At 38.6% G+C, this 23,904-nt stretch overlaps 1 protein-coding gene across 4 annotated transcripts in view; it reads left to right on the top strand.

Annotated features, from left to right (window-relative positions):
* The window catches only part of Diaph3 (diaphanous related formin 3), a 486,098-nt gene that overhangs the window by 368,590 nt on the left and 93,604 nt on the right, over positions 1-23,904 (top strand). For 3 of the 4 annotated variants that reach the window (XM_028878991.2, XM_037208361.1, XM_037208362.1), the window contains one exon: positions 447-509. In XM_028878991.2, the coding sequence (XP_028734824.1) occupies positions 447-509 (63 nt within the window). The remainder of the gene's footprint in view (positions 1-446; positions 510-23,904) is intronic. The other variant, XM_028878999.2, reaches the window with a different exon arrangement.

Genomic DNA, 23,904 nt, shown 5'->3' on the forward strand with positions numbered 1-23,904 from the left:
AAAGTCATATGTCACAAATACAGTGCTGTGGGCCACAATTGTTTCTAAGTTTCTGAAGTTTGCTTAATCCCTTACAGAGACAGATGTCACAGAGAGATGCATTCCAGTTGGCTGGTGTCAGTAACGAATTAACAAATCAATGCACTGATCCTAGAAAATCCTGATTAGTGTGACAGGTCTCATCTAAAGAACCATATGTACATTGTCCCAGGAGAGTTTGCTGGAGCACAGTTAAACTGGGAGGAAAAGTCAGAGCATTGCTGCTCCAAGTAGTTCAGGGTATTGAAACATTGCATTGTCTCAAAGAATACCTAAGCTTGGAATAATCATGTAATGCTCTTTTACTTCTTAAGTTGAACATACCTCTATATTAAATCTCTCTCTCTCTCTCTCTCTCTCTCTCTCTCTCTCTCTCTCTCTCTCTCTCCTCTCTCTCTCTCTCTCAGCAGATATTCGGCAGAGTCTCAGTCCAATGTCTCAGAGGCCTGTTCTCAAAGTTTGTAACCATGGTAATAAACTTTATGCATAAATTGCATGTTATTCTTATCTGCTTTTATCCTGTAGTTTTTACTATGCTGCTACTGAAGTTCTCAGGTTCCAGTATGTGAAAGACAGTAAAACTGTGTAGATGTGTGTCTTTGCTCTGAGATTGGGGGCTCCATTTTTCAGTCCTGCATTATTGCCTTGAGTTGTTTCTTCAGTTTTTCTAATTAGGTTGCAAGTCAATGTTTTGTTAGTAATGTTGTTTGAAATTACATTTGCACATTGCTGATCGGTGTCATCCCGTGCACCATTTCAAAGCAATGTGATTTCATGGTAGCTCCTTTTAAGTAGTGGATTCACTGTACATCAAGGCAGGCGTGTGCGGTAAGTATTGAAACCTGTATCCATTTTCCCCTGCCTTATTTGTTGGTACAGTTACAAATACTTCAGCTCTCATTTTGGAGAAACCATAAATACTGTTGAGCTGCTTATACTGTTACAATGGAAGGATGCCACAATTCCCAAATTGAAGTGAATCCTCTTCATCACGGATGTTTACCAAAGACTTGAATCCTTGCAAAGATCCCTTTGTCGTCTACCCACCTGCATTTGCTCTGGCCTCCCCCAGGAGTCCACCTGACACGGGTTTGCTCTTACTCATTGGGTCTCTGTTCTGTTGAGTTCCCTGTCCCTGGATCTGCTTACCTTCTGTTGTCAGAAGCATGTTGATCTTTTGAGAGTCCCATTGGTTCACAGGACGCTTGTCACCACAGTTTGCTGGATTTGACAGAAAACCTACCTGATGAATTTTATTTGAAGTTCTTGGGAGTTTCTATAAGTACTAAGATGTGACTGAGGGAGTGTGTGCCATGCTTCTAGGTAATCTAACGTAGTTAATGAAGTAATGTAAGAGAACACAGGAATTTGATGATTGCCTAGTATCTATTCATAGTATTTTTAGTAAATGCTGAAGAAATAACCAGAAAGATGAAATCTGTAACAGTATTTTAAAAAGATCTTTCAACTTTCTAAAGTATGCTTTGGCTTTTGATTTGCCTTTACCTGTTATAATAATGACAAAAAAAATGGAATAAGTGATGTTCATTATGAGTATTAAGTAATTCCAAATCTTAGTTTATGATCTTACATCATCATGGATTATAGAATTATAGATGAAAGTCTAGAGAATAGTAACAACTTGAACTTGAGAGATATTTTCTTTAGCAAAGAAGTAAATGCAAATCCACAGAGGCTGAAAACATCTCAGGAAGACAGAGCTACTGACAGCCCTGTGGCCATAATTAAATTCTCTAATTCCTACCATACTTCTTTTTTTGATTACGTATAGGTACTTTAGCATTTCTAACTAATAAAAGTTGTATGTTTATGCACATTATTCTTAAAAATAAGTTTGGTCACTTGAATTTATTTCTACTTGGTTAGAAACATGAAGAGGAAACAGTAAATCTCAATATAAAACCACTAAGACATTTTACCTGATTATATTAGAAAAAAGAATGACATATCTCCATTGGCTGCTGCGTAACTCTTGTAGTTACAACTCAGCCCCCATTGTAAATCATGAAAAAGAAAAAGGAAAAAAAACCACCACGCAACACAGTGATTGTTTTACTATGACGGTTACTACGAGAGCATCGTAAGGCTCATTTAAAATACGTATTTCAGATGCTATAAAGGCAAAAGCTATGTAAGGTAACTTTGTAGACCAGCCTTGGGGACCTCAGTCCTTCTGTGACTGTAATGTTAATAAATGTCTGGGGTATAATGACTTGGCTGTGATTGCTTATAAACTGTAGTATTTCTGTTCATTATGGAAAAGCTGCTGAACACTGCATTCTTACAATGCTAATATGTACTATCTTAATGCTTGGGCTATTGTGACAATTAAGCTAGGAAATTATATAGCAGCCAAAAGAAATATACCACAACAATCAAAAATTCATTTTTCTAATATTAATGTAATCAATTAAATTATCTCTAGTAATTTTATATTGACATTTATTGTTTCCCCTTCACATTTCTGACCAAGTGAAATAAATCTAAATGACCAAGCTTATCTTTGAGAATAATATGCATAAGCATAAAAATTTTTAGACTAGATATTGAAAAGTCCGGGTATACTTAAGTCTTTTCACTTCTAAAGGATTGGGAAAATTTGTAGAAGATGGTATTTTAGAGTTAACTCTATTCTTTCCAAAAGGTACTTTGTTTTCATTAAAAATATTAATACTACGCCGGGTGGTGGTGGCGCACGCCTTTAGTCCCAGCACTCAGGAGGCAGAGGCAGGCGGATCTCTGTGAGTTCGAGGCCAACCTGGTCTACCAAGTGAGTTCCAGGAAAGGCACAAAACTGCACAGAGAAACCCTGTCTCGAAAAAACAAAACAAAACAAAACAATATATATATATACTACAACTGAACTGTGATTGCAATGCAACATTGAATCTATTTAACTTTTTAATTTGTTTCTATATGCGTTGTACTAATGCCAGATATTTACATTTATGCAAGTACATTTGTTGATGTTGACCTCATAACTTATTTTTTTATTCATAAGATTTTTTGTAATTATTTTAAATTTTGTAGCCTATTCACATTATAATAAATAATACAGAATAAACATTAGCTGAGTCACTGGCTCTGTAGCCAGTAACTTACTGTAGCCAGAATGCTTTCTAAGTATTCTGTTTACTTCTCAACATTCCTGTTTCCATGCCATAGTTGAAACTAATCAAACATGAAACACTTCTAGTAGCCTCCTTAAAGACAGTCTGCCAAAATTGGGTCTTTTCTCTGTGACATCAGAGTCCAAGGTCCTAGTCAGTTTTCCATACCACCTTGAAAGGAACTGTGATCCCTTCCCATGTAGGACCTGATATCATCTTTTGCACCTGTTTTCTCCTGTGGCTGAATGCAGAGTTACTTAGATTCAGTCTCCGGGAGGTTCTGCAGCCTCTGGTATGCTTTGCCTCTCATTCACACTTGTAACCACTAGATAGCACTGTGTTGCTAGTCTTTGGCTTTACAAAAGCATTCTTCAGGAATGATGGCCACTTTTTATTTCTTTTAATAAAACCACTATGGAAACATCTACATTCGTTTTAACAAACAGATGCTATTTAGAAGTATCATACAAGAAATGGGTTACATATATATAAACATATTAAATTATAGATGTATGTGTGCATGTGTATGTCTCTCTATATATGCATACATATGTATCAAATCACAAAATACATATATATACACATAAGTACCAAGCCACAAATTTAGTCTTATTAGCTGCTGTTTTAAATTTTTGTCTTCATATCTTTTATTGGCCATTTATTATTAATATTTTCTTTTTTTTTTTTTTTTTTTTTTGGTTTTTCGAGACAGGGTTTCTCTGTGTAGCTTTGCGCCTTTCCTGGAACTCACTTGGTAGCCCAGGCTGGCCTCGAACTCACAGAGATCTGCCTGGCTCTGCCTCCCGAGTGCTGGGATTAAAGGCGTGCGCCACCACCGCCCGGCTATTAATATTTTCTTAAAACCATAGCTATAGTTCCAGACCTTGGAGATTTATGTTTATATGCATAGTATTAGTCAGGGTTCTCTGGAGTAACAGAACTTATAAAATGAATGTATATATGAAATTGTTTAGAATGACTTATAGGCTGCAGTCCAGCTTGTCCAACAATGGCTGTGAAGGGAAAGTTCAAGAATCCAGTAGTTGCTCAGTCCACAAGTCTAGATGTCTCAGGTGGCTTTCAGTATATGCTGGAATCCTAAAGAAGTAGGCTCTAAAGCCAGTGAAGGAATGGATTTGCTGATTCAAAAATTGATGAGAAAGACATCTGGGGAAGAAGTAGGATAGATCCTCCAAATTGTCAAAGGATGGGAAGATACTTGTGTCCCATATCAATGCTCATCAAAAGGTGTCTTCAGTTGAGAAAGAGTTCAGTAATCCAGTAGATAGGATGACCCTGTTGTGTATAGTCAGCCTCTTTCCCCAGCCAATCTTGTCATTACCCAGTGGGCCCATGAAAAAAGTGGCCATGGTGGCAGAGATTCAGGTTATGCATGCACTCAACAACATGGACTTCCACTCACCAAGGCTGACCTGGCTACAGCTGCTGCTAAGTGAGCAGGAGCCCCAGATATGGATGGCACCATTGCCTGGGTGACTTTGTGGCAGGTGGACTCCATAGGACCACTTCCTCCATGGAAACGACAGCACTTTGTCATTACTGGAGTAAATACTTATTCTGGTTATGGATTTGCCTTTCCTGCACATAATGCTGCTGCCAAAACCACTGTCCATGAACTTAGACTGCCTTATCATGGTATTCCACACAGTGTTACTTGTGACCAAGGAACCCAGTTCATAGCCAGGGAAGTGTGGCAGTAGGCCCGCGATCATGGAATCCACTGGTCTTACCATGTTCCCCACCATCCTGAAGCAGCTGGCCTGATAGAAAGGCAGAATGGCCTTTTGAAGACACAGTTACAGCACCAATTCCAATTAGCAGCCTGGAAGGCTGGGGCAGGATCCTCCAGAAGGTGGTATATGCTTTGACTCTGAGTCCAATATAAGTTACAGTTTTTCCCATAGCCAAGATCCACAGGTTCAAGATTCAAGGGGTGGAAAAGAGCAGTTCTACTCATCATCACCCCTAGTAACCTACTAGGAAAATTTTACTTTGTATTCCTGTGACCTGAAGTTCTGCTGGCCTACAAATTTGGGTTCCAGGGAGGATATTGCTCCTGCCCAGAGCCACAAAAAACATTCCATTGAACTGGAAGCTCAAAACTCTCCCCTGAACCCTTTGGGCTTCTAATGCTGATAAAACAACAGGTTAAGAAAGGAATAACAGTGTTTGGAGGGGTGATAGATGTAAATTACCATGGGGAAATTTGATTGCTTCTCCATAATGGAGGTAAGAAAGATTATGTCTGGAGTGTAAGAGATCCTTTGAGGCATCTCTTGATGCTACCGTGTCCTGTGATTAAAGTCAATGGGAACCAAAACAGCCTAATCCAGACAAGATGACAAGGGGCACAGACCCATCAAAAATGAAGGTATGGGCAAAGACCTGCTGAGGAGTTTGCCAAATGTAGAGGAAATACAGGATGGATAGGAGAGGAAGGTTGTTATAAGTACCAGCTAATGCCACATGACCACTTGCAGAAAACAGGATTATAATTGACATGAGTGTTTCTGTCATATTTTGTTAATGCATTTGTACTGATACTCGTATTTTCTTTCTGCATTTCCTTATTGTGTGATGTAATAACAATTAAGAGAATATCATTGGTTATCATATGTAGCTGCAACCTTTCCTGTGTCCTGCCTGGCCCATGGTCGGGACAAATCTCTCATCCACAGTCCCTCAACCTTTTATAAAATAATCGCTCAGAAGCTTGTATTAATTTTAACTGCTTAACCATTAGCTCAGGCTTATTATTGACTAGCTCTTACACTTAAATTAACCCATAATTTTTTACCTATGTTTAGCCATGTGGCTTGGTACCTTTTTTAAGTTCTGCTTTCACATCTTGCTTCCTCTGTGTCTAGCTGGCGACTCCTGACTCTGCTCTTCCTTTTCCCAGCATTCCTTTAGTCTGCTTGCCCCGCCTATACTTCCTGGCTGGCTACTGGCCAATCAGTGTTTTATTAAACCAGTATATAAGAACATTATCCCACAGCAATCATATTTAAGTTTGAGATACTAAAAGAATATCTCCTGAACATTGCCACTTATTCTAAATTCATAATGTGTTTGCAGTTTTACAAGGAATAGTTATATCAGGCATAATTGTTGACCTGGTTAAATATATATTGAGTTTGTGATTGTATGTGGCATGTTTATATCCTGTTTAAGCATGATTATGACTTGGTTATTGTTTTCATTGGGAAATTAATCACAACATACAAGAGTATGATTGTGTGTCAATTGACTTGTGATGGCTATTCTTGGTTAAGAACTTGACTACATCTGTTAACTAAAACCCAGAAATGGAGAATACACCTGTGAGAGATTTTTGCTTAATTTGAAGAAGGAAGATCCACTTCTAATCTATCTGGATCTTAAGGGAAGAAGACACTCCTTTAGTCCGAATCTAATCTGGACCATACTTTCTCCTGGAAGCCTATATAAGGACATGGAAGAAGGAAGCTTTTGTTCTTTGCCTGCTTGCCCTCACTTTGCTAGCAAGTCCATCCCTTCACTGGCATTAGAGCCTTCTTCTGCAGGATTCCAGCATATACTGGAAACCAGCTGAGACAGCTAGACTTGTGGACTGAGCACCTACTGGATTCTTGGGCTTTCCATTCACAGATAGCCATTGTTAGTTGAGCTGGACTGCAGCCTGTAAGTCATTCTAATAAATCCATTCTATATATATGTAGAGAGATTCATTCTATAAGTTCTATTACTCTGAAAACCCTGACTAATACACACACATATGTATCAAACTACAAATTTAATTTAATCTTATTAGCTGCTATTTTAAACTTTTTTCATATCTTTTATTAACCCTATATTATTATTGTCATTTTTAAACCATAGCTATAATTCCAAATGTTATAGTTTATATGCATAGAGCATCTCTTATTTCAGAATTTTTTACAAAATTAAAAATCCTTTGAACTTATGTACTAAAATACCTCGGTATACATTTGACATCCTGATCTAAAGGATTCTGTCTCCAGTGGCCATCAGAAGCAGTGAAATCTTATGTATAGCCAGCTATCTATCCCTTATCCTGTACAGATCTCTACTAAAAGTATTTGGGTGACATCTTTCACTGTTCTCTTTTCTTTTACTTTGGCTTTGAAATCCTAGGCTGAAATTGAATTATTTTTCCTTGATAACCCACTATTTATTCAACAAACTATAATAAGTGTTCCCTTGGCACTTTGGTTAGATACACTAGGGCCATGGCTATAGCTCAGTAACTGATAGAGTGCTTTATAGTATATGCAAGACACTGAAGTTATGGTTGCAGTTGGACAGGTCTATTGATGGCTGACACTTAAATGTTGGCATAGTGGTATGGGTACACACCTGTAATTCCAGCACTGTCTGGGATTGCTTTCTATTGCTATAGTAAACACCATGATGAAAAGCAACTTGGGAAGGAAAAGGTTTATTTCTTCTTATAGCTTATAGTCCAACACAAATGGAAATTTGGACAGGAAGTAGAGGCAAGAACCCAGAGTCAGAAACAGAAGTCGGGGCCATGGAGAAAAGCTGCTTATTGACTTGCTCTCCATAGCTTGCTCAGCCTACTTTCTATATAACTCAGGACCACCTCCCCAGCTGGGGCATTACCCATAGTGGGCTGGGTCCCACACATCAATACTTAGGAAGGAAAATGCCCCTACAGTCATGCCCACAGGCCAGTCTAATTCTTTCATTTAAGGTTCTCTTTTCCAAGATGACTGTAGCTTATGCCAAGCTGACAAAAAGCTAACCAGTGCAATTGACCTCTCGTCATCTTGACACTCACATATATCCTAGTAACCCTTAATGTTTCCTTTCTTATTTATCCCTAGGAACTCTTGTTAATATTATAATATAAAAGATTTTAAAAGTCGCACAGTTTTTAAAAGATGTAAACATTTTAAGAATTCATTCAGCACCAACAAACCAACATCAATTGTTGCAGTAAAGCAAAAGTTTCACATCAGTGGACTGGTTTCTGGTAAATCACAAATGTTTATTCAACACAGACTGACCAGCAGTCACAAATTCCTAGTTCAAAATATCACACGAGTGGTTCCTACAGAGTTTTTAGGAGACTCTGAAACTTCAAAAGCCAGGCCTCCATCTCCATTTCTGTCAGTATTCTTCCAAACCCCTGCAGAACAACCCACTGAGGGCTGAGCACTCAGCGACTTTTCCAGCTCCAAGTTCTGACTCCTTACACAATCCTCTCAAAATGACAAGGTCACATTTGTAACAGTAATTGCCTACTCTCTGGTACCAACTTCTATATTGGTTTCCTTTTCTATCACTGTGATGAAAACTGTGACCTAAGGCAACTTTGGTTTGGGGGGAGGGTTAGATCATCTTCCAGTTTGCAGTCCATCATGAAGAAAAGTAAGGGCAGCCTGGGCGGTGGTGGCGCACACCTTTAATCCCAGCACTCGGGAGGCAGAGGCAGGCGGATCTTTGTGAGTTCAAGGCTAACCTGTCTACAGAGGAGATCCAGGAAAGGCTCAAAGCTACACAGAGAAACCCTGTCTTGAAAAACAAAAAGAAAAAAGAAAACTAAGGGCAGGGATACAAGGAGAGAACCTGGAGGTGGGCACTGAAGTAGCAGCCGTGGATAAACACTGCTTACTAGCTTGCCCCATGGCTTTCACAGGTTGCTTTTACTGCACAAGACTACCTGTCCATGAGAGGTACTTCCCGTAGTAGATTGGGCCCTCCTATATCAGTCATTCATTAACTATGAAAATACCTCTATAGACTTGCCCACAGATTAAACTGATTGATGCAGTTTCTGTTTTGAGGCTCCTTGGTACCAGATGACTCTCTCTCGTATGGAGTTGACAATAAAAACTAACCGGCTAACACTCAAGAACTGAAGGGACAAGTACAAGCCAAAGGGAAACATTCAGAAGGTACTTTAAGTGACATGTGAACTGCCGCAGGAGGGAGGGACATGCCGCTCGGTATCTAAGATAGGAAGAAAGAACACTGTCTATCAAGAGTCGGTCCCAGAGAAGTGCTTGTCTTATATAAGCAAACGAGTTGTCTAATGATGAACAAAAGAAGAAACACTTGAGAAATAGACTCAGCGGAGGATGAGTAATTGAGAGAGAAGGGCAGAAGAAACATACTAGGAGGAGGAGCCTGAAGCTGGAGAACTTGGTCACGGACAACCTGAAGGTTTAAAGAGTTGTAAGGGCTCGAGGAGCTTGCTCTCTTTTCTTAACCACTTGTTTTCTCTGTAACCTACGATACACTCCTGGGTTGCTAGTGCTTTTCCAAGTGTGATAGCTCCTGTTATCCTTGGGTATTTTTCTTCCCATGTGTGCAGTCAACCTTTTGTGGCAGAGGATCCAAGTAGGAATTGTTGAGTCACCCCTCAGGGCGCATCTGCCTGCGGTTTGATTGCATCCTCCTTACATGGTTTCTCTTTTCATTAAGGAGTACAGTAGGATTTTTTTCCCCCAAGTTAAATGGATATAGAGTAATCAGTAAAGATTTTTAAAAACTATATGCAATTAAAAACCCTAATGATAAAACTATTTAACTGTGACAAAATAAGATAAAACATAATCAAAATTTTAGGCAAACAAGTATTACACATTTTTAGTGAACATCCATAACCTAAACAAAATTTTGCTATATTATCTTTACAGTAAATCAGTTCTTAATAGCCTTAATTTGGATTTGATTATCTATTTTTACACTCCCACTTATATATGGAGCTTTGAGAGATTTTTATAGAAATAAGATTGTATTGCCTCTAGGCACAGCTGCTCTGCCACTCTTCAAGATTTGAAGTCAGAATTAAATGTGGAGCCAGTTAAATATCTTTGAATTAGCATATTTCTCTGCAAAATAGCTCTAAGGGAGACAGACATACAAGTCAGGTTTTGTGTCTGTGCATCAAAGACTTCTATCTACAGCCACCCTTAACCCCAATCCAAACAGTCCTGGATCCCCTTATTTCTCTGCCTTTCTTTTCCCTCAGCAACAAGACCATGGCCTGGGGTAGAATTAGGAAATGCAAAGGTTTCCGGGGTGTCTACTGAGTGCTGACTACCTCACAGCTTCTTTAAAACCAAGGAGCCCAACAGGAAAACAGTCTCTGTCAAGAGAACTTCATCACAGTGGTAAATGTTGACAGCACCCATTTCTATTTCTTGTAAATGTTTCCTAGTTAATGTAGAAAGAGCGTAAGGAACAATGTAGTGAAATAGTAGGATTTCTCTAACTGTTGCTGACTTATTTGGTTGAGAAAATTTTTTGTTCTCTTGCTGATGAACTTGTGCCTGCCTAATAACCTAAGAAAGGGAGCTATTACAATACTAATTGTTTTTGACACCTTTATGCTTGGGCTTTCAAGCAGAATTAAATGTTACTTGTAACTGTCAAAAAATTAGATATTTTAAGGGTCTTTTTTTTTTTAAGGCCAGGAACATAAACCAATTTGGGTGCTTTTTCCATTTTATTCAAATATCAGTCTCTTGTATTTACTCTGTAGTGAAGCAGAAGAAGAAGCGTAGCAGCTGGGCTCCTGCCGAAGTAAGGATGCCCTGTGGGTAGACAGCAAAGGCCTTTCTTTTCTAATTTTACAGTCAGGGCAGGACAACCTTTTGTCATAGTCATTATCAGGCAGACTCTTCAGCATGAGCAGCCTAGAAAACTCTCAAGTAGTGAAGATTTCAAATTGTTTTCAAAGGCCATTTATGCAGGAAACAGCAAATGTGTCTGAGTAATGAGTATTCACAAATGTACACTAAAGCCTGGACTAAATTGAGTGAAAAGAAAATGAGCAACTATTGTATAAGGAAAATAATGTCCTTGACTTCCCTGAAATTGTTGTCATGATTAACCTGTCTCTTCTGTTTGTATTCCATAGTGAGCTATGATTATGATAATCTTTTAAAAATTTTTGGCCCATTCTGAATCACTTTTTTTCTTGTAATAGAGGTTCGAAATATGGTTTATTAGGAGTCTATGAATAGATGTTAGAGAATCTCTGAACCCCACTTTCATTTACCTGTTAAAATTGGATTTTTTCCCCTCTATGGGTACAAAAGATTATTGATTTTCACCAAATTTCTCACAAAACAATAGTTATTGATTTTGTTTGATTACTATTGCATTACTTTTCCTGGGGAGACATAGAGAAATGTAATGTCTACCCCAGATAGAGCATTCATAGACCAAAGAAACTGTCCATCCACACTAAACTTGTTGAAACAGTGATTATTTTTTTTGGGTTACTTATGCGAGGTCACTCACGGGCAGCTCCTACCACCCCACCCCACCCCACCCCAGCTTTCCACCTCATGTCTTGTCTAACATCCCTCAGGACCAGATGCACAGGAGGCAGGGTGATGTATGGCTTCAGGGAGCTCTCAGTGAGGGCCTGATGACCCCATATAAAAGGGAATATTAATAGACCCATCTTAGAAGGTTTCCATGGAAGTGATTGCAGACGCTCTGGTTTACAATAATGGCTATATTCAGGAAACACGTACACAGCAAATTACAGAGATGATAATTTTGTTTGTAAAATGCAGAGGAAGTTGTTTTGTTATACTGATTTGCTATTTAAGAATTAAATTTTCATTGGCATAGTAAAAAAAAAAATATGTTAAGTATCTAGTACCTCTACAGTTGTGGCCAATTGCATAGGATAAACACTTAAGAACCATTAGAGGAGTGGGACTATAGAGCAGGCTGGCTGAATGAGTTTAGAGTTTAACACTATGGTATTAGTATTATTTCATCAGACTCCAACCCCAATGGCAGGAAGGTGTGCAGGATCAATGCCACTTAGATGTGACAGGTAAAGAGAGAAGCTAAAGAAGGAATAGTCTTCCCAGAATCTACCATTTCTGTCCATAGAAGCCAAGTGTAAGAGTAGTTCCCAAAGCCAGAAAGGTCAGAGCAGCAAGACTGGATGAACAGTAGGCAGACTGTATAGAAGGGCACCAAGGTTGGTCTGGTAGGATGGGGGAAGTAGACCCAGGCAGCCTAGGTGGTTCGAAGAGGAGTACCTTGCACTGTTTGAGATTTTCATCTGAGTGAAGTGGGGGTAGGTAAAGACTAATAGTTAGAATTAGAGGTATGTGTGTCATGAGAGTTGCCCCTCATGCAGCGGAGTGTTGCCTTCATTGTACTGTCTCTGTAGTGAGAAGGAAAGATGCTACGAAGGTAAGAGGTCGAGATTCAGTAGTGTGTGTGAAGCCCCCGGTGACTTAGCCCTGAGGGCTGATAGGACGTGGACAGTCCGCAGGGAGGATGTTGCACTAAAGGGGAAGTAGCTGTTTATAGAGGAGAGTTCAGAGGTCTCACATATCTTATTGATTTCCCCTGAAAACCAGGATATGAAATCTCTTCCTGGAAGTGTGGGCGGAAAGGGCTGTGAAGGATGATGGGTAACCTCTAGGGAATGTGAAAGAAAATCAATCAGGAAGACAGAAAATAGTTTTTGCACTGACGGTCCAGTGGCGAAAGATGACTGCTTGCGTAGCAAGACTTCTGTGTGAAGGCCGAGGGGGAACGAAGTAGGCGAGGTGCTTCTCGGACCCTGTAACGAAGGGCAGCTTGTCCTCAGTGGCCTAAAGGCTCTGACAAACTCCACACATGACACAGAGCTCTGGTGGGCAGTGAGCAGATGGAGAGGGTTTAGTACACCAGCCCACAAGAGTCGTTACAATTTTAGAGGTTATTTTTATTTCAAATTTGTGATCATGTAGGGAAATACTGAAACCTTTTGGGGCGTCACACGTGAATGTGTGCTTTGGCATGGCATGGCTTTTCACTTGTGCCGCATCGGTGCATGGCACTAGAGTGGGATACTGGTTCTTCCAGGCATGTGCCAACTGCATCATCTGAGCTCTTCAAGAAAGTGGCACTTGGGGCTAAAGTACTTACTTCTGGGACACCTTTAGCTTGACTTTGATATTTCACATACTTTATTCTCCTTCATTAAATGGAAGTAGCCAAAGATACAGAAACCAGTTTTCAAGATTGTTTTCATTATAAAAAATAATCATTATTGAATGATGACTGATACATAGTAGGTACTTTAAAAATAGAAGTATGGTTGAATGTTATTTACGAGAACTTTGGAAAGTCTAGCAAGACAAGCCTGACCTTGAGTAGCAGCAGGGAATCACCCTTGGCAGTTAGTCAAATAGTTGGTGATTTGAAATCTCAAATAGTGCCGTTGTTTTTGTTGTTGTTGTTGTTTGGTTGATTGGTTTTCTTTTCTTAAGTCCCCTTTCTGTTACTGTAGAAAAATCTTAAAATAATTTATAAAGAAAAAAGGTTTATTTTGGCTCTCAGCCCATGATCTGTTGGTCAACATGTATTGGATTTGTTCAGACACATGCAGGAATACATGGTGGAGCAAACTGATCGAATTGTCAAAAGAGAAAATATCCCAAAAGACTTAAAATATCCCAAGAAGCCCATCTGCAAAGACAACTACCTCCTACCTCTTCCAGCTGTGACACACTGGTAACAAGTCACTCCCACATGCAGCTTGGAGAGTGGACTAGATCCAAGTGACTGGATTGATCCTGGCATATGATTTACCCTTCAACTTTACTTTTTCTTAAGCTCTCTTAAAATTAAAATATGCTATGTGCCCAGTTAGTTGTCTGGGAAACAAAGGGTTTGAGCATACAGTATACACCGCATCTGAATATGCCAGTTTCTCCTCTTCTTCACACATCATCCTTCTTCCAACATATTTATCAGTAGAAGACAATGTTAATTTTTTTAAACACATTTGCAGTGGTGTGTGGAACAAGTATACTAATAAGCAAGATTAAAACTAATTCTCTTTGCTACAAATATTTCTTTACCTTGTTTAAATACATGAAGCAGTATAAACTATTTAATAGAAAAAATATGTACCTGAAAATTAAAAGATTATAGCATGTAAAAGACTCAGAGCACAAGCATGAAGACATATTTAAGTCCCCAGTACCATGTAGAAAGGCTGAGCAGTGGCTTGAGTCTGTACTCCTAATACTATGGGGTTGAGGGTAAAGGAAGAGTTTGGAAACAAGTGGATCCCTGTATCTCTTGGCCAACCAGCCTAGTGGATAGTGGGTTCACTGAGCTTCAGTGAGGTTCAGTGAGAGAGCCTGTCTCAAAAAATAAAGATGGAGAACAATTATAGAAATACACCTGATAGCACACTTTGGCTTCTATGTGCATGTGTACTTGTGCATACTCCACACACATACAACACCATACGTGTGTACACACACACACACACACAATTGGCTACAAAACTTTTTTAAAATAGAGTAATAAACTCTTAACTTTCCCCTTGGGAATCACAACAATGCCACCAGGAAAATAGAATAACCACATAAAATTCACTCATATAATATTGACTTTATTTGGAAACAATAGTATATAACAATGGAAAGAATAGACACTGTGACTCAGCAAGGAATGATTTATGTCATTAACAAGGTTAAAGTGTAGAATATACTTCTGCTTTCATCTTGGATGATTTGTCCCAGCTTCTCCCTCTCCGTTCACTGTGGAGAGAGCCATACAGTAAGCATCCATCTGGATGTGAGTTAATAAGGTTATCTCCCTTTTGATGTGTAACTAGGAGGCTGGATTGTTGCTGCTGGTCAAGTGCTTACCTAGCAAGCAGGAAGCCTGTGGGTTCCATCCCTAACATCTAATAAGAATGGTGCATGCTTGCAATCCCAGCACTCAGGAGAGGAAGGAGGATCAGAAACCAAAGGTCATCTTCAGCTACATAATGGGTTCAAAGGCAGCCTAGGCCACATGAGACCCTGTCTCAAGGAGAAGAGGCAGGGATAAAACAGTTGCCCACAATTTCTTATATTAGGTATCTGCCTCCCTTCTTCCTAATGGACATTGTTGTAGTTTTCTCTTATTTTTCCCTTTGTTTTCTCTTCTCCGGTAATCTATAAAATCCTAAAGAGACCTCCTTTCAGCTCTAGCCCTCAGATTACTATTTGTATTCATTCTAAAAGCTATATTGCTCTTCAAAGTGCATTCCGGAGGAACGATAAGGGATGATAAGAGTGCAGTAATGGTAGTGTCTTTTGCCCAAGACAAATTCTATCTATGCTTTTGCATATAAAATAGTCTCGCAACCTTTGTGCGTATTCTATAAATAGCATTGGTCATTGATTTTGCAGCACACTTCTTAGTCCTTTTTCTCTTGTCACTCTTAATAAAAGAGAAAATAATGATAGAAACGAGCCTAGGGAAAACTCAAGTACCACTTTACTGTTTCTGCCTTTCAGAGCAAAAGTAGCTTTCCAGGAGTACATAAGAACTTGATGGCAATCTCTATCCACTGAAACCTAGTAAGCAAGAGAATGGAATGGAATTAGCATTTAAAACTTGATGTTGGTTATACAATTGTTGACACTTTTGTAGACAATAGTGACTTTTTCATATATCACATTGATCTCCTGAAAGCCAGGGATATGCCTGGTATTAGCTGGGCCTGTGGGTTGGTGAGGAATACCAGCGTGACTGCTTGTTACATACTCGAGACCGGGGATAAATACTAAATATTGTCTCCTTTAAACGTCTATAAAATGAAGCAAGTATCGACTTGCATTAAGGAAAACCACAATGTCTCATGGATTCCAATAAATTAGGAATTATAGCTGTTAGCCACGATGCACTTGTGTGAAGTGACAGCATTTAGCTTAAACAGTTTTGCCATTTATTAGCAATAATATTAGAATAACTGATAATGATCATTAAGTGCTATGTACATGATCATTTAAGTAATTATGCCTGCAATCTTCTTCTATTAGTCAAACCTCTTTGGGTTAATTAGTCAAAGGAGCTGCCTTATCCCAGTTTCTAGAGGAACAGGAAAATGGAGAAACTGAAAATGCTGAAGAAGACAACAGGGCATCTCCCATTGACTCCTCAGCTATCTGATGTAACAATCTTTTTTGTTTATTTGTTTGTTTTGTTTTTTGTTTTTTGAGACAGGGTTTCTCTGTGTAGTTTGGGTGCCTGTCTTGGATCTCGCTCTGTAGACCAGGCTGGCCTCGAACTCACAGAGATCCGCCTGACTGCCTCCTGAGTGCTGGGATTAAAGGTGTGCCACCACCGTCTGGCCCTGATATAGCAATCTTAAGATTAAAAACTTCTGGTAATTTTTTATCTTAAAATATAATGATTGGGCCTATTAAATAATATGTACATACTTTGTCCATTAATGTATTTATGCAGCAGAAAAATACTATTATAATATGCAAATAAAAGCATAATCCTCCTTTACTACCATACCCACACTTAAGCAAGCGCTAGTAAATACTGTTTAGAGTTAGTATTGAAACTGCTAATACCATCTTGTGTTTAGTCCTGACAGGCCAGTAGCTCGGAATCTGTACATCCTCAAGGATACAACTATAGGAAAAATAACCAAAGTGTTCTCTTAGCAGTCTTTTCACTACAGCTCAACATGGAGCTGCTGTAAGGAGTTCTTACATTGGTGTTTGGTAAGCCATGATGATAGTTTTATTTCATCCAAAGTGTTATTTCGTAGCTTTCAGCTTGGTCCTCCTCAGATCCTAAAGGACAAGGTATGATCAAGAAAAAGCATTTCACATTGATTTGGCATCTTTGCAGATGTGGCTGCTTTTTTTTCTTTTCTTTTGGAATAAGATAACAGAAATAACTGGAGGCCAGCATTAGGGAGATCCGATCTAGCTGCACAGAGCAAAGGCAAGCTCTGCCAGACCTGCTGCCACACTGTGACCTTTGGCAGGCACTTCCTCTCTCATCAGTCTCAAGGCTTTCATCGGTTCTCATACACTGGACTTTTTGTTTGCTGTTCTCTTACGGGAAACTGGACACGGCCTACTACTCTCCATTCTATTAACCTACTTTCTCTCCGGCCACTGATCTCAATTCTCTTCCCCTTGTCTAAATATAAAAGACACAGTCTGCTCGGGTGAGTAATGGGGTGAAGTAATGGAAGTCGGTGAGTCTAGGGACTGCCGTGTAGAAACTTGGACTGTTTCCTAGAAATGAGCTCTGTCTTCAATACATGTATTTGTTTTAATTATCAGAAAGGCTTTGAGGATAACTTTTTAACCTGGTATATTTTGGTCATTTTCCATAGCGTGCTGACAACATCTCCTCATGGTGGTTCATGCCTCTGAGCCCCTGCTTATCTGTTTGAAAAGTTTGGTTTTGGTAGGCTTGGTGGTGATTGCCTTTAATCTCCACATTCAGAAAACAAAGCAGGGACAATCTCTGAGCTAGAGGCAAGCCTGGACTACATAGTAAGACCCTGTCTCAAAAACAAAACTAAAACGGCTTGTTTTTGCCTCAACTGTAGCCCCATATGGTGTAGTCTCGTATTTGGTCTCTTTTTACCCAGACCTCCAATCCCACCTATAATCTCATCTAGTTTCCATGAAGCTCTTCATCAGCTCTGGTATCATCATTGAAGAAATGCCAAATCCTATTTCTCAAATGAGTGATAGAAGACAAATATACAAATTCTTGCATAGTATGACTTCCTCTTTTTCTCTAGATTGCCTGGCAGTGTGTATTTGATTGCTTTGCAGATGTTTGGTTTGGTTTAAATTCTCCATATCGTCCCTAGCTCCTTCCCTCATATTGTGCATATACTTTAAATGAAGACAACATACATATGGAAAAGTGCATAATTCCTAAGTATGAGGCATGATTAAGGTTTGCAGAATGGACGTACCATGGAACCAGCATGCAGATAGAAACTAAAATAGAAATAGAGTAGCTCCTTCCAGCTCTTCTCAGGCAGGGTTTCACATTCCAAATATACCTGACTGTGCTAGCATAATCTACTTTTAGCCTGTGCTTTTTATAAATAAAACAATGCGCTGCATATCCATGTTGTTATATGAAGTTGCAGTTCATTCATTCTTTTGTGTGGTATTTTCTATGCAGAACTACTTACATTTTTCTCACATTAGTAGCTATGTTTCTAGCTTTGGACTATTACAAATGCTACTACTGAGAACTCTGTTATTAGATGTGTCCTTTGGTTCACCAGTTATAAAGCTAGATGTGCAATTACTGTTTCAATGGGTTTGTATATATTGAGCATTTGTAAATACTACCTACCGGTTTCCCACAAAGTTGTACCAGTGTGTACTTCCATGAGCCGTGCATAAGGATTTCAGCACTCCAGGCAGAAGACATCATTGTAATTTTGATCTACATTTATCTAACAAGTAACTGGAGTATCATTTTATAATTTGACTATCTTTGCTAGAAGTACAGTCTTCCCATTTTTCTGGGAAAGTACTCTGCCACTAAGCTAAACCATGTCTCTGTACCCCTATTGAGAATTTTATCAAAATATTTACGCCAAATGTATAGTTAAAAAAACTTCTCTGTGTCACTTTAAGTTAATATCATACTCCGCATAACAGTACTTCAGTGAGGGATTTAAGAATGGTTGGTCTACAGTGTTACACATTAAAAAGCAGCTATGTTATAAAATTCCCCACCTGCTTATCCTGTTCTATTAAAATTGCCTTAGTTCACTTGTTTATTATCTTTTTCTTATTGTACTATAATAGCAGCCATATGGTAGCTATCCTTATGCTTCTCTGGCTGCACATTGACTCTCCAAGAATATCCTAGAAAAGTTAACTCTGTGATGGTAAGATGTCAGAAAACCATTTTTTAGTGAATTAATATATGAATAACTATATGGAAAAAGGAATAAACAAATTACTATATAACTGTATTTGAAGATTGAGCCTTCCGACTCTAAATCTGGTATACATTCATTACACTGAATAGTTGCTATTAATCAAGAAATATTGCTTGAATATGGTACAATATTCTCTCAGCATCTGCTTGTAGCTCATAAACATGAATCAGGTAAAGTCCTAACTCACTTAAGATATGTGGGTTTAATTTTATGGTAAATTTGAATTACTTTTTCTTGTTAAAGCTCTTTTAGGCACATGGTTCTTTAACAAAAACATCCTTTATATGTGTTAGTAAGACTGAGTTCTAATATATCACAAGGCAGATCTAGAACAGAGTTACATTGTTTCCTCTAGATGATTGCTTTCTTTTTTGTAACACAAAATTTTATATTATCTTCCAGCAACAAATTTTTCAAAACTGTACTAATTATGATAATTTTAAACAAAAAATTAATATGAAGTAGGAGCTGAACTAACCTGTAAAATGCTGGTTCTATGGAGGTGAAGCCAGGGGGGCTCACTGAGTATGTATCCCCAAGTCCTTCTTAGTGTGTTTCTTCCCCACAGTACAGTAGTAGACTACATTAACAATATTCTTCCACATTTAGAAGTTTTTATGCTTTTGTAGACCGAACATCCATATTTGATTAACATTTATAATCAAGACCTAATAGGTATGTCCAATCCGAGGCAGTTTCTCATGAAGCTGAATATGGGTGTGACTGAAGACAAAATCACAAACTAACTGAAAGCATTATGATAGTCTTTTTTTTTTTTGTAATTCAGTTGCATGGTTCTTAAGAATGAACTTTGTCGATGACAACATTGTATCTAAATGCCAAAGGTCAGACATGCCCCTGAAACATCTCATTCAGTATCTGGGCTTTTGAAATAGCTATGTTTAAACTATTTGTGCTATTTATAAATGACACAAGCTATGTGTCATTTGTAATCAAACATGCCCGATATAAGTAAAGCATATATTGAGTTTGTTTAGAACCAATGTATTTGAGTCTCCTCATTGTAGAAAAATCTGTTAAGAGTAGAACATTATATAAGTTATCTGTGAGTATTTTTCAGAGAGCCTACATGCTTTAACCATGTTTGACTGCTACACAGTATATGGATGCTAAGTGTTTTTTAGCCAGCTTTCCTAGGGCTTGGCTTCTCCATGCCTCTAAAATGCTTACCATCATAAGCTAGCAGACAGATAGGAAAAATGGGGTTTTATACATATTGTCAACCTCAGTAGTTTAACTGTGTCTCATTGTACTCCAACCAGTAGCCTGAGATAAATGTACATTCATATTAAATCCTCAACCATAGAGAATAACTTTCAAATTTTTACCAATCTGACAAAATGTTCTCAACTAGCTAAGAAATATTTCTCCATCATTATTTATAAGTGATAAAATGTAAAGTAAAAAAGGACCAGAAATGAAGGGACAGGAAGAAATCTTGTTATTTCTCAACAAACTGTGCAATCTATTTTTAAAAAGTCATTACTCCTCCATCTTATAATTGCTATTATTATTACTATATGTAATTATTACTATATGACTTTTCAATGTTACCGCCAAAAAAAAAATCAGTTGAATTCTTATATTTTGACCAATAATAATAAAATTATATGCTATCAACTTATGATGCTCTGGAGTGATGGGGTGGAGGTGGTGAGTGAAATGGGAAGTGGACCTGAACCTCAGTGGTGCATAGCTGTACCCTCCAGTGAACTCGCACTGCCTTCTCTAGGGGTGGGGATATTTAAGCAGCAGCCTGTGGATCTGTGTAGATACTCAGTCAACTTCATGCCACCTAGCAAGTTGAACAGTAAGAAATCAAGCTAGCAAATTAAGGTTGCTTTCCAGACTATTTTAACAGCAGTTTCAGTATATTTTTCAGTGAAATTAACATAAGAATCTATTTAATAAATAACACTGAAGGCTTTCATATATTGATTTTTAAGAATTGCCTGTGTACCCCACTGATTTCTAGGAAGACTTCAAAAGGGCTTACAAAATAAAGCATGTTGATAATCCTGTAATTACCACAGAAAATAAGCACTGTATAAATGCCGAGGCTGCCTGCTTAGTTGAGAACCTCGGTTCTCAATCTTTAGCATAGAGCAGAATTACCTAGGGGTGGGCAAACAAAGATCACAGATTTCTACAGGTTCAGTAGGTTTGTAGAGGGAGTGATAATCGGCCATCTTAACTATTTTCAAGAGGTGCTTGTGTGGGAAACACACTTTGAGAACTGCCAATCTAGATCAACTTATTTCTACTTTAAATATTTTGAATCATCATTGAGAATTTTTGTTATATAGTTTTTCTTTGTAAACCATGTATCCAGTTGTCTGATCATACACAGTAACAGTTCTCTCTCTCTCTCTCTCTCTCTCTCTCTCTCTCTCTCTCTCTCTCTCTCTCTGTCTCTCTCTCTCTCTCTCTCTCTCTCTCTCTCTCTCTCTCTCTCTCTCTCTCTCTCTCTCTCTCTGCGTGTGTGTGTGTGTCTTCATATGGATGAAAAGGATATGATTTGGGGGTTGGCATATGTCTCAGTGTGTAAAGCCCTGTCTCACATAGGCATCCTACATTTGGATCCTCAACACTGACATGAAAACCTGGTGCACACATGTTTATTATCTCAACATGGATCAAGTAGAGATAGACAGATCTCTTGAGCTCACTGGTGAGATTGCCTAGCCAGTTATCAAGCTCTGTGTCAGTGAAAAACCCTGTCTCAAAAATAAGGTGGAAAATTATTAAATATACTGATGTCAACTTCTGGCCTTCAACCACATGTCAACACTGATGCATCCTCATACACAACTCGGCATACATATACTACACACACAAAGGATTTGATTGTATTCTCATACTACATAACCTGCGATCCCTGTCCATGTTAGAAACCCCAAGAGAGGTTTTTGTAATTTTATTTTTTTTTTGCTTTACACTTGTTTATTTGTGTGTGTATGTGTGTGTATGTACATGTGCCATGATCTGAACGTGGGTATCAGAGCACTTATAGGAGTTGAGGGGAGTGAGTTTGGGGAACAAGCTCAGGTTGTCTGTCTTGACAGCAGTCACCTTACCCACTAACCCATGCCATGGGTCCGACCTAGAGAACTTTTTCATAACACCAGTATGGAGCCTCATGCCCCGATATTCTGATTTAACTGGCATATGATAGAGCCCAGACACTATGCCTTTGAACTCCCATGGGTTTTTAATGTGCTGGTAGATTCATAAATCATTGATAGGGTGAAGAAGATAAACAGCCCACATTGTCGCAGGTAGATTATTTCATGTGTGGCTTCTCTCTGCTCCCTCCAGTAGTGTTCCACGCCTCTCCTCTCTGTGGGTCTGGGTGGTGTTTGTGCTGCTTCTATGTTCTGTTTCTCCATTTTGTTCCTCTCAATTGAACTTCATCCTGATATCGATGAACCATTTCTCCAATCTATCAAGGTCATTTTAAATTCGATTTCTTTCTTCAAGAGCATTTAACCCCTACCCAACTAAGTATCATCTGCAAGTTTAATGAGCAGATTTTCACTTTCCTAATTGAGACTGTGCTCATTAAGTTTTAATATTTTATAATTTTATTGAAAATTATTTCTACCATGTGAATGATGCTGTCTTGACTGTGCCCTCGCCATGAACATTTTCTTGATTAGCAGTGAACATTTAGTACTTAGAATATGTGTCATGTTGAAACAAATTCTATGACTTCTAAATAATTGAAAATGAGCACTGAATCTGACTCCAAGTTGTCGCTGTTTGTCCCAACACGGGTGTGTGGGTTCATGAAAACTCAGAGGCATCTTAAGAATGAATCTAGCCTTTTATGGCTACAGGGGCGTCCAGCCTCAAAGGACTTAAGCCCCTTCCCTTCGCCTCGGGCATTTAGCAGACAAGAAATCTATAAAAGTGATTCGTAGGATTGAATGAGGCTATGGTATCTGCTAGATTTTTCATGATGTCCATTCCTGTCGTATCAGATAACTTTTTTGCAAAAGTTTCTTTAATTTCTTTCTGTAAATTAAAAACCATTTGAGAAGAATTAGGGTGACCCAACAAATTCATCCTAACCTTTTCCCAATCATATTTGCTTTCATTAAATCTTAAGGGTGTGATACAATAACAAGAAACATTCCAATTACATTTTAATTTTATCTGTTCCTTTAAAATTTCCAACTGATCCCCTACAATATAACAGCTTGCCTTAATTCAGCTAATTTATTTACTATCTCATTATCAATCTTACTTTGTTCAGTCCACAGTTCTTCTGAATGTCTATGTCAGTCTCTAATGAATTCAGTGGTTTGGATTTCTTTACGAAGTGCTATTCCCACGGCTACTGCTGTAGCCGTCAATGCAATGATTCCCATAATAACTGTAACCACCAGTCCAACCAATGTGTTCATTTTAATGTTCTTTTAGTGAGCTCCTGTACCAGGATCATCACAGGAGAGTCTTGCCATGGCCTCGACAACTTCATTGGTATCTAGATTGCTGGCCTTTCTCTAAGAATACATAAAGTTTCAAAGGTCAAATTTAAAAACATGCTAGAATTAACACAGGAATGACGGGTACAGCGTTCACAAGTGATGCTGTACTTATTTGGGTGCCATTTTACAGGCCCCTTTAATAGCAAGTAAGGTAATGGTACATATGCCATAACAGGATGGCTTTGATGTAGTCTAAAAGAGTGTACTTACCATCCTTAATGTTTAATTTTCCTTCCCATGCCTCAAGAGGATAGAAGGTACTTGCCAATTTCCACAAGTTGGTCTGAATTGAATCGCTAAATTGCAGGAAAGGACTTGTGTGGTGGTAGTGTGTTCCCCAATATATTGTGTACCCTAATAAACTTAAATGGGGTCAGAGAACAGAACAGCCACTAGATATAGAGACCAGAAAATGGTGGCACTCACACCTTTAATTCTAGCATTCTGAAGGCAGAGATCTGTCTGGATC

The sequence above is a fragment of the Peromyscus leucopus genome, chromosome 9 (assembly GCF_004664715.2).
Source record: "Peromyscus leucopus breed LL Stock chromosome 9, UCI_PerLeu_2.1, whole genome shotgun sequence".
Classification (NCBI taxonomy): Eukaryota; Metazoa; Chordata; class Mammalia; order Rodentia; family Cricetidae; genus Peromyscus; species Peromyscus leucopus.